Source organism: Phaseolus vulgaris, chromosome 1, assembly GCF_000499845.2.
Source record: "Phaseolus vulgaris cultivar G19833 chromosome 1, P. vulgaris v2.0, whole genome shotgun sequence".
NCBI classification, from domain to species: domain Eukaryota; kingdom Viridiplantae; phylum Streptophyta; class Magnoliopsida; order Fabales; family Fabaceae; genus Phaseolus; species Phaseolus vulgaris.
The window spans coordinates 26,920,912-26,932,414 of NC_023759.2; the positions used below are offsets into that span (position 1 = coordinate 26,920,912).

Consider the following 11,503-nt stretch of genomic DNA (forward strand, 5'->3'; position numbering starts at 1 on the left):
GGGCTGCAGGAAGCAATGGCAGCATCGAAAGCAGAGCAAGAGCGCATGCAGGCGTATCTCACAGCATCCCAGGCGAGAAACGATGAGCTCCACCGCGCAAACGAGGAGTTACGCTGTGGATGGCGCGACGTAGATGAGCCTGAGACTGCCACCCCACCCAGAGAATTTCTCAACACCATTCTCACAGGCAATCCTAGAGACAGCAATCCCCAACACATTCACGGGGCCCAAAGTAACCTTCACAGGGATGGAGGATCCTGAGGCGCACCTCACTGCGTTCCACACCCAGATGATGCTGGTTGGCGGTTCTGATGCCGTAAGATGCAAGCTCTTTATGAGCACTTTGACTAGATGGCCATGGATTGGTTCATCAGCCTCCCAGAGGGTCACATCACGTCTTTTGCACAACTTTCGCAGCTATTCAGATAGCAGTATTTAGCCAATATGGCACCAGCCCCAGTCTCATACGACCTATTCGACGTGAAGCAGTATCAAGAGGAGACTCTGAAAGAGTACATAAGCCGCTTCGGAGCGCAGGTGGTGAAGGTGGGTACCACAGACGAACCCATGATCGTGTACGCATTCAGGAAAGGGGTGTGTCCTGGGTCTTTCAGCAAGTCGCTCAACCGCAGCCGCCCCAAAAGTTTTGCTGAAGTAAGGCGTCGGGCGGTAGAACACATTGCCTCTGAGGGAGATGCATACGAGAAGTGCACGACAACTGCACCTACACGACCCAGAGCACAGATGTGCACGCAACCCGCTAGGGTCCACGAAGCCACCACAGAAAGAAAGAACCAAGACAGGAAGCGCACCTACGAAACAATGAGGGCCCAGCCAAGGGTTCGAGCAGAAGGAAGGAGAAAGGGAAATAGACCTCTAAGGCACAACTTTGTGGTAGAACTTAAAGACCTCATCGTCGTGCCCAACATAGCTGACAAGTTGAGGCCACCAGTGAAGTCTGAGAAGATACTGGGGCCTCACAAGGAATCATGGTGCGAATTTCACGAAGCATTCGGACACCATATTAACAACTGCTTGGCTCTGAGCTATCAGTTGGATGAGTTGGTGAAGAATGGTATCTTGAAAGATTACCTCGCTGGGTCCACTGTGACCACGGCCACGGCGGCACCAAAGGAAGGTCAAGCGCATGAAATCCCAACTCACGGAGAAGTGCACACCATCTTTGGCGGCTTTACCGGAGGAGGACCCACTGCCTCTCAACGAAAGAAGTATGTGAGGTCAGTAAGTTCAGTTGCAGAGGGATTTCCAGACGACTCGTGGGAGTCAGACCTCGTTTTCACAAGGGCTGACCTGCGGGATGTCGTCCCACACGATAATGACCCAGTGGTCATTTCAATAGTCACAGCGGGAAGGAAGGTACATAGGGTTCTCGTCGACCAAGGCAGTTTTGCAGACGTCATGTTTTGGTCGACCTTCTATAAGTTACAGTTGTCCCCTGACCTTTTGAGACCCTATACTGGATGCTTGTATGGGTTTGCAGATAACCAAGTAGAAGTACGTGGCTACTTGGAAAAGAGGACGACGTTCACTGATGGAGTGGCGTTGCGCACCGAGAGCATCTGGTACTTAGTGGTCAACGCCAACTCAGCTTACAACATTTTGTTAGGCAAACCTTCCTTGAACAGATTGAGGGCGGTGTCCTCCACGCGCCACATGAAGATGAAGCTACCAGATCTTAGTGGCAAGGTGATTGTGATCAAGTCAGATCAAGAAGAGGCCTGTAAGTGCTATGAAAATAGCCTAAAGATAAAGAGAGGCGTGGTCATGGTGACCGAGCGACCACTCGTTTCAAATTCGCAAATGGAGTTAGAGCCGTTGGAAGAGGCGACGCCCGCGAAGTCCACGCCGGCGAAGCCACCCTGATGGATTTGCTATGAGCTCTTCTTGGATGTTTGTTGAAGATGGTGCGGAAGCTTAATGGAGGAGCTGAACAAGGTCCTCCTAAGAGGTGTGGTGACCTTGAAGGTGCATGAAGAGTGTGGAAATGGGGAGGTTAGGCCAGCCCCTTTGAAGGTGGTGAAGTGAAGATTAAACCCTAAAAGCTAGGCAAGGAGCAAAGTATGGCACTAAATGGGCAGCATAACTATACTCTATTAAATCTTCCCAAATACATGAGCCAAGCCCTCTTATTTATAGTGTTTAGAGGGCTGGAAATTCAAAAGAAAGTGGAGGGAAATTCAAATGAGAAGCATTTGAATTTGGAGCCAATTCCTAGTCACAAGGGAAGTGTGACTTGGTTTCTATTTTTGGCACCTCCTAAATCTATACCTACACCTTCTTTTGTGTCACATGGAAGGTGTGACTTAGCTTTATACATTTGCACCTCTTATATTTATATCTACACCTCCCTTTATGTTCTACTAAAAATACTCGAAAGTAATTACAAAAGAAAGACATCCAATGATGCTTAGTTTGCCCATATCTTCTATTTGTTGGGCTTGAGTTGAAGCTTGAACTTGTATTTGGGCTTGGGCTTGGGCTTTTTCTATCATGGGCTTGGGCCTCTTCCATCATCCCCTCCCTCTTGAAAAGGATTTGTCATCAAATCCAATGCTTCTTCTTCATCATCATTATGTGGATGTTTGTGGCTGGATGGTTTCCTTCACACCCCAGGGGCGACGCCTATAGAAGATGCACGTACAGAAGGAAGAAACGGCGATGCCTCGCCGGTGGAAGGAGAACACGGAGAGGCCTCACCCGCAGAACAAGAGCCAAAGGAGGCGATGCCCGATGCATCCGTTGGGGCGATGCCTATGGAAGAGGACTCCAAGAATGAGTCTCTTACAGGAAATGTGCAGAATGGGCGACCCCGACCAGAAGATAACATAGTAGAAAGGCAGATAGGGGGTAAGGTTTTCAAATTAGGACGCTTGCTGAGCCAAGGAGAACAAGAAGAGGTAGCCACAGTAATCTCGCGCCACCTAGATGCTTTCGCGTGGACTGCGGCGGACATGCCAGGTATTGACCCAGACTTTTTGTGCCACCATCTTACGATGGACGCTAAGGTTCGCCCTGTGAGACAAAGAAGGAGGAAGTTCAACGAAGAGCGATGCCTCGTCGTGAAGGAAGAAGCCAAGTGCAAAAGCCCATTTACTTTGTGAGCAAGGCCTTGCAAGGCCCAGAATTGAGGTACCAGTCACTAGAGAAGGCGGCGCTGGCAGTGGTATTCTCAGCACGAAGGCTCCGCCACTATTTCCACAGCTTCACGGTGGTGGTGATGACAAACCTCCCTATCCAAAAGGTACTTCAAAAGCCAGATGTAGCAGGGAGGATGGTTCGCTGGGCGGTGGAGCTGTCGGAGTTCGATATCCAGTACGAACCCAGGGGGTCCATCAACGGGTAGGTTTATGCCGATTTCGTGGCAGAGCTCTCACCAGGAGGGGACCCCCAAGAAGTGGAGTTAGGGTCACAGTGGATGCTCTTAGTGGATGGGTCTTCCAACTGGCAAAGGAGTGGCGCTGGAATAATCTTGGAAGGGCCTAATGGAGTGTTGACCGAGCAAGCCTTACGCTTCGCCTTCAAAGCAAGCAAGAACTAGGCGGAGTACGAGGCGTTGATTGCTGGGATGCTGTTGGCTAAAGAAATGGGTGCTTAGAGCCTCCTGGCGAAGAGTGACTCACAGTTGGTCACAGGGCAAGTAACAGGGGAGTACCAGGCAAAGGATCCACAGATGGCCGCATACTTGAGATACGTCGAGGTGTTGAAGAGAGCCTTCACTGCGTTTGAGCTGGTGTATGTCCCTAGGGAGCAGAATGCCAGAGCTGACCTGCTCGCCAAGCTGGCCGGCTCAAGCAAGGGAGGAAGGCAGAGGACTGTGATACAAGAGACCCTCAAAACGTCGCGAAAGTTTGTTGCAGACAACAGGGTGGACGTTCTTCACGTTAGTACCACAAGAGGAAAACCAAGGGGCCATCGCTCCTTGAGTCAAGATACGGCGAGGGCACCCTGCATCAGTACTTATGCGACCTCGCCAGAAGAAGAAAAAGGTCTACAGGTGTGTGCTTTAGAGGAAGGCGACACATGGATGACCCCTTACAGGCGATACCTAGCGGACGAAATCCTCCCAGCGGTGCCGGAAGAAGGCAAGAAGGTTAAGAGGAACGCCTCAAGGTACACATTGGTATATGGGACATTATTCAGACACGGGTTTACGCACCCCATCTTGACGTGCGTAAGTGGCGACGAGTGCACTAGGATAATGGCTGAGCTCCACGAAGGAATTTGTGGGAGCCACAGGGGAGGAAGATCCTTGGCATCCAAGGTAATACGTGCAGGGTTTTTCTGGCCAACAGTGAGAGAGGACTATGTGCGATACGCCCAGCATTGCAAGCAGTGTCAGATGCACGCTGATTGGCACAAGGCGCCGCCAGAGGAACTAAGATCCATATACAGCCCATGGCCTTTTCATACTTAGGGAATTGATATCTTAGGCCCGTTCGCATTGGCGATAAGGCAGATCAAGTACTTGATCGTTGGCATCGAGTACTTCACCAAGTGGATAGAAGCCGAACCAGTGACACAGATCACTGCGCACAAGGTACAACACTTTGTTTGGAAAAACATTGTGTGTCGTTTTGGGGTGCCAAGGCGTCTCATTTCGGACAATGGCACCCAGTTCGCAAGCCAACAGTTGGGGAAGCTATGTACAGAAGTAGGGATCAAGCAAGTGTTTGCATCAGTCGAACACCCCCAGACAAATGGGCAGGTCGAGTCAGCAAACAGAGTTTTGTTGAGGGGTTTGAAACGCAAATTGGAGAAGGCTAAAGGGGCGTGGGCAGAAGAAGTACCAAGGATCATATGGGCTTACCACACCACTCCTCAATCTTCCACCATGGAAACGCCTTTCAGCCTGGTGTATGGATCGGACGCCATGATCCCAGTGGAGATCCACGAGAGCTCGCCTCGTTTCATAGGTTTTGTGGCAGAAGAGTCCAACGAAGAAAGGAGGGTGAACTTGGACCTAATAGATGAAGCCAGAGAAGAGGCGAAAATTAAGGTTGAGGCTGTGAAGAGAAGAGTGGAGCGTCAGTACAGCTCTAAGGTGAAACTACGACAGTTTCAGTTTGGTGATTTGGTCATGAGGAAGGCTCACCCTTACGAGTTGGAAAACAAGTTGTCTCCAAAGTGGACTGAACCATTCAGAGTGACCAAAGCCAAAGGGAACGGTTCGTATAAGTTAGAGACCCTAGAAGGGGGCCCCATCCCACGTAGTTGGAATGCGGCGAATTTAAAGTTTTATTTTAGTTGAAAATTTTGTAAAGCGGACACTCTTTTTCCCTCCTAGGGGTTTTTTAACAAGGTCACCCAAATAAAGAAAAGAAAAGTTTAAGATATTCTTGCCTTAGTTTTCCCTTTCATGTAAGATCAAAGATCAAAGAAACAAAAACAAAGATTCAAGGCGTCGCTAAGAGGAGGCGTTGCAAGATGAGGCGTCGCAAAGATGAGGCGTCGCCAAGAATAGGTATCGCCAAATAAAGGAGCGGAGGTCAGACGCAGAGCAAGATAACAGGTATGTCAGTATAAGTTAAAATCCGGGAGCCTAGTCCTTGGGCAGGGGTTAAGGGATTCCTTCGGGATGCCCCCTCCCCAAGTATGAATAGCTTGCCCCGGTAACAGATGTCAGTATAAGTTAAAATCCGGGAGCTTAGTCCTTGAGCACGGGTTAAGGGATTCCTTCGGGACGCCCCCTCATCAAGTATGAATAGCTAGCCCCGGTAACAGATGTCAGTATAAGTTAAAAATCTGGGCGTCTAGTCCTTGAGCAGGGGTTAGGGGATTCCTTCGGGACGCCCCCTCCTTAGGAATGTACAGCTAGCCCCGGTGTCTGGTGTTTTAGACACCCTGAGGACGATACGACACTAACGTAGTAGGCCTCTACTCAGGTGTGGGCACCAAACGCAAAGAAATAAGGGCTAAGTTGCCTTGGTGTTTTAGACACTCCATGGACTATACGGTGCTGATTGTATAGGCCTCTCCATGGGCGTGGGCACCAGAGCGCGACTTTTGTCCCAAGTATCTAGATACGCTGAGGACACCCAGAGCAGGTCCCTCCTCGAGCATGGGCACCTAGTACAGTTGAGATAAGCTCTCCTCGCTTTCGAGCGATGTTGAGGCCACAAGAGAACAGCTAAGCCCTCCTTCGCCTTTTGCGCCACCTTCAGGGAGGTCTTGTATGCGTCTTCCTGACACCCCCAGTGGGTGGCCAACCTCTCTTTCTCCTCCTTCAGGGAGGCAACTTCCTTTCCCAGTGCTTGAAAAACGGAGGCTTGGACAACCTTAGCTCTGGCCTGCGTATGCCAAGAATGGGCGTAAGACATGAAGGCACCCATATAGTAGTATAGACTTTCCCTCTGGGGCCTTTCAGCGTGGCCGCCTGGAGACGCCCTACCCAAGAAGCCCCTCAATGAATCTTGCATGGGAAGAGGGAGTTCTGGGGCAGGTGGAGGAACGCCTATGGGCCCAGTCTCAACTCCTCCCTCCAGATCCAATGGTTGGGGAGGAGAGGTGGCGCTCGGAGGATCCTCCCTCAAAGACTCAGCCCCATGGGAGGAAGAAGTAGCGGAAGTAACTGTCTGAGGGGCATGCTGAGTTCTTTGTCGCTTGAAGACCTGCCCCCCAGCAGAGTCTTCGTCATCAGAAACCACCTCCACTACCCTCTTTCCCTTGTCAAGGGGGGCTGATGAAGGAACAACCTCGACCAGCGCGAGAGGCATGGCCGCAATAGGTGGTGGCGAGCGGGGAGGTTGTTTAGGAGTAGGTTGGACTGAGGGGGTTGGTGGAGTCGCGGCTGATTGAGAATGAAGAGTGGGAGAGGATGGGGGTGCAGTGGAGGTTGGTAGGGGGATGCCGAAGCCCCGTCTTTGGACTTCAGCACCTGAGCCAGTCGCAACCGTCGTTGCCTATCCATCTTAGAATCTGCACCAAGAAGACAAACATGGTAGAGGTTACGCACAAGCTAAAGTTGAAACATAAAAGGAGCAGATAAATCATGCATCAAGCAAGAATCCAACAAAAGCAGGAAATAGAAGGTTATGGGGCGAAGCTCTCATACTTATGTATTGTGCTAGAGGTTCAGCGTTTAGGGTTTAGGGTTTAGGGTTTATCAGGGTGGCGGTGTTAAAGCCCCCCACGCTGGTCAAGATTTGACAAGCCTCTCGATCGTTCTAGGGCAATTCGTCTAGCGACTTGGGCTTCACGGTTTTTACCTCCTTCACCCAGTATAGAGGAAAGCCGTCAAGGGCGGAGGGGTCGTAGTCGGAGCAGCAAACCTTGAAGAATCTGCCTTTCCACCCCTTAAAGGATTGCTGGAATAGAGTCAGGAGGACCCTTCCAGGGATATTGCTGAGACTACCCAGAGGCTTTTCCCCTGTTTCTTCACTTCGAAGAAATGTAGGAAGATATCGACAAAGGCCTTGACGAAGGCCCAGCCATTGGGGTGCAGTTTGGCTGGGGCGATGTTGACCTCCGTTAGCAATTCCCTCTCAAACTTGGAGAAGAGCAAGCGCATCCCTGAAGACCACTTGATAGAAGAAGAAGAAGGGGACCCTGTTGTTGGCCCGCTCATCCCCACACATGGGCTCCCCTAAGGTACAAGGGAGCACAACGATGTCGTCATCATGCCTTTTCGCGAAGGCACGATGGTCGTAGGTGCTTGGCTCTCCTACATGATCCCTCCAAGCTTTTGTGGAAACCAAGCTTGAGCACTCGTCAAGCAGTTCATTTGGGGCCCACGGGTAAAGGGCCCTATGGTTGACTCTTGGGGGTGGAGGTTGGCCGTCATTTTGGTACGTGCCATTGACGAAGAAACTGAAGAAAGAAGAAGAGAAAAGGGTTCAGGAAGGAATAGGGAAATGGAAAAAGGAATACAAGAGATGCAGAAGCATAAACAGGCCCAGGCAGACATAAGAGTAATGCAGTAATAGGCGGGAATAAACAAAAATGATACCTTTGAGTGTTTCAGTTGGTGAAAAGTCGAGGATGCGTAGAGAGAAAGCAGAGAACGTAGAGAGAGCTTTTGGAGAAGAAGATGAATAGTGAAGTAGAATGTGAAGAGAGCAAATGAAACAGTACTGTGAGCGCGCGATTTCGAAGAGTTATAACGTTAACATGGAAAGCGCTAACGACACTCGTCAACAGCCGTAGGATCGAGCCACGTGTCGAGAGATTAACGCACAACTTAAGATGTCACATCTTCAGCGTAGAAAACGTCACGTCAGACTCTCAGAAAGTGTCAAGTCAACTGCTCAAAGGGAATGTCACGTCAGCAAGAATGCCACGTGCATAATAGGGCGAGGCCTTAGTCTTTTCGCTGAAAGAAGTGTCAGCTCAAGACTGGGGGCTTGTGTACCGTCCCGTCCCCGGGTGTTAACTGATCCGATCGGTCATCGGTAGTCGATGACGTCAGCATCAGATAACCACGTGGACCACTCGCAGGGTGACACGTGGACCAGGTGGCAGAGAGGTAGGGGGACGATCGCCAAGAGAGGTGATCGGTGGTCAGTAACCAAGTTACCACCGACAGATCAGGCGGCAGAGAGGTCGGGGGATAGATCACCCAGAATGGTGATCGGTGGTCAGTAGCCAAGTGACCACCAGCAGACCAGTTCCCAGACTCGCGCCTGGAGGCAGAGCGCGAGTAGCGAATAAACACTGATCAGTCATCGGGTGTACTGTCATCGGGGTCTCGTGTTACACGCAGTTAAACTGGGACTAAGGTTCCCAGCGAGAGCGTTACGCATGGACCTCGCATGAGCACACCTCAAGGAATCATGCACGAGAGTGGCCTGAGGGAACTAGTAAGCCAGTCGGTGATTGGTGATTCCCTCAACCCATTACGTGCGTGTCATCCTGAAGGGTAAGTCGCCTACGCAGAGAGTAACGTTTGGTGAGTGCGCCTAGACCAGCCACACCCGACGTTCTCCTAAGAGTATGCAATTTACCCAGATAAGAGAAGCCTCCTAAGTTACTCCGCAAGGGCGTAACTTAGGCAGACAAAGAGAGGCGCTAGAGCCCTTCCAGTAAGTGACACGTGTGTGGTTAGATGTGAGTTGCAGGCCTCCACGTGTCATCATCTGAGAGGGGTGCGGTCCAGACAAAAGAGCACTCCGTACCGCTAAAGGTACAGACAGGCGCAGCCAAGCGCAGACATGCGCAGACTCTCACGCTCCCCATCGCTAATTCTGAAGGTACGCTTTCTCTGAAAAGCATGATAGGGTTCTGACACATGCCAGAAAAGCATAACAGAATTCTGTTATGCCCAGAAGCAGGGAAAGAGAGATAAAAGGCAGAATCAGAGTGAGAGCAGAGAGAAAAAAGATAGAGGAAAAAGAGAAAAAAGATAGACGAAAAACAGAGTGCAAGTTTTTTCTCACACACACATTACTAGTTTCCAGTTTCTGGTGGTTCTGTTGGACTAACTTGATCGTCGGAGTGCAAACGGCCGCTAGAGGCGCCGTCTGTGTGTTTTGCAGGTCACATTTGAAGACATCTGAAAGAAAGTTCAGAGGGTGATTCTTCAGGAGACGCAGTCGCGAAGACAGGGCAGAGAGTGCCACGAAGCGATTCCTCCACGTTTGAGTTGCCGGCAGGATCATTAACCAAAGGGTAAAGTCAACACATGGTGGGATCCCTTGAGGGACCCAAGGAAGAAAGTCAACAGGCTGACCGCTTGGGGGATCGCCAAGTTAAGGCGTTGCCTCGCAAAGGCGTCGCCCTAGAAAGGCGTCGCCAGGTAAAGGCATCACCAAAATAAGACATAGCCGAGTCAAGACATCACAACGACGGCTCAAGCCTCCTTGACAGCTAAGAATGGCGACAAAGAGAAAAAAAAAGGTGGCTTCAAGGCCACATTCCTAGTACCAGTAGGGAGTAATCTAACTCGTGAAGCACCCACGCCACCGCTGGGAAACCCTGGGACAGATACGACCCATGAGGGGGCCACGCCCAGGGGAGAACCACGTGCATGGTACGAGAGAAAGGTAGTACACTCCCAAGGTGTGTGACTAGAAGTTGGGGCGCATGAGTTGGCACCCAGAAAGTCACCCCCTTGTTCCAAATGCACTTCGAGAAAGGAGGGTTTGCACGATGGATTAACCCTAAGTTGGGTTACGACACTGTAGGGCCCTCCACGAAGAGTCGCGATCAAGTCAGAAGAACACGTGGCAATAAGCACTGAAAACATCAAGGCCTTCCTAAAAGTTCGCTAAGGTACGCGTTAATTCAGTTAAGATTCGAACGTTCCAAGGAATATTTTTATACGCTTTCAATGCGCTTTAACGTGTTTTAAAGGCGAGAGGTGTGTAAAAGGGGACCTTGGGGCGTTTGAAATGTGTACCGACCTGGTAGTCGGGAGTAATGACGTGGCGTCGAGCTATTACATAGGCGCGTTGGATGGGACACCTGGCTGGTAGAAGGGAAGGAAGTCGGGGGGTTCGCGTAGTTGCCAGTTATTAAGTTGGCGTGCTCCGATCTCCATCATACTTAAACCGGCGGTCACCGAGTTGAAGATGAAGTCGCCGGATGTGAACCCAGGCGACCAAGTGATTAGAGATCGCCGAAACAAGGATATCGCCGAAGAAGTAGGCAGATAGACACTTCCCAGTTGGCTAGAGGATGAGGTCGGGGGACAACTTACTTGAACATGTACAGTGAAGTAGGTAGGGCAGATCATGAAGGCGGCCGGCGAGACCACAGGGAAGGTGTATACGAAGGCACCCGAACTCGCCATCCAGAAGAGATCACGCTCCAAGGCATCTATGCACTGAATATATTATGCATAAGTAACTTAGCCAAAGAAGAGTCAGAAGTAGCGCCCAAGTCAAGGATGCTCCAGGTGATGGCACGTGTACAGCTGGATAAGAGCCACGTGTCCAGATGTGTAACTGCCAGGAGAGAGAAAGTGCCCAGGTATATAAGAGTTTCCAACGAACTTCTGAGGTACGCAGGTTCAGATTGTTTTCTTTACACTTGCGAGTCTTGAGTACACTGAGAGAGAACTGGTCACGGTTCCTTAGAGTTCTTGAGTTTTACTCTTAAGTAATTGGTGGTTCAGTCGTTGACTTGGGCGTCGGAGCGCGATCGGCCGCAGCGGCGCCGTTTCGTCTTTTGCAGGTTCTTGAGGTGGATCGCGGTGAAGGACGGAGGCTAACACGGCGCATAAGTCGATCCAGGTTTGACGAGGCAAAGCTCCGGCGTTTTGGTCAACAGGCAGGATCATCAGGCGCCCACCGTGGGGCCGTGTAAAACCTGTTCCCATCCACAGCGTGAGTTCTTGGAGGTTTCTACGGTTTCAGTTTGGTTGTGTGCTGGTGCAACCCTTTTCCACTTTTCGTTTGAGTTTTGATTCGGTGAGGTGAGGTTTTTTGCTGCTTGCGCGAGTTTTAATCGGTGAGATCTGAGTTCTGTTGCTCGTTTGGATTTTTGCGAAAGAAGCGTTGGTTTTTGGTGGAGTTGTGAGTTTCTGTGAAGGTTCGTTGTGTTCTTG

General features: G+C 50.7%; 1 protein-coding gene across 1 annotated transcript; it reads left to right on the plus strand.

Moving 5' to 3' along the window:
* The first annotated feature begins 444 nt into the window (after positions 1–444).
* Positions 445–1,884, plus strand: LOC137815791 (uncharacterized). Its single transcript, XM_068618903.1, has one exon. It carries the CDS (start codon positions 445–447, stop codon positions 1,882–1,884), a length of 1,440 nt encoding a protein of 479 aa, XP_068475004.1.
* The last annotated feature ends 9,619 nt before the right edge of the window (positions 1,885–11,503 follow it).

Excerpts from the sequence above, each read along its gene's own strand:
- LOC137815791 (XM_068618903.1), top strand. The coding sequence starts at position 445 with ATGGCACCAGCCCCAGTCTCATACGACCTATTCGACGTGAAGCAGTAT.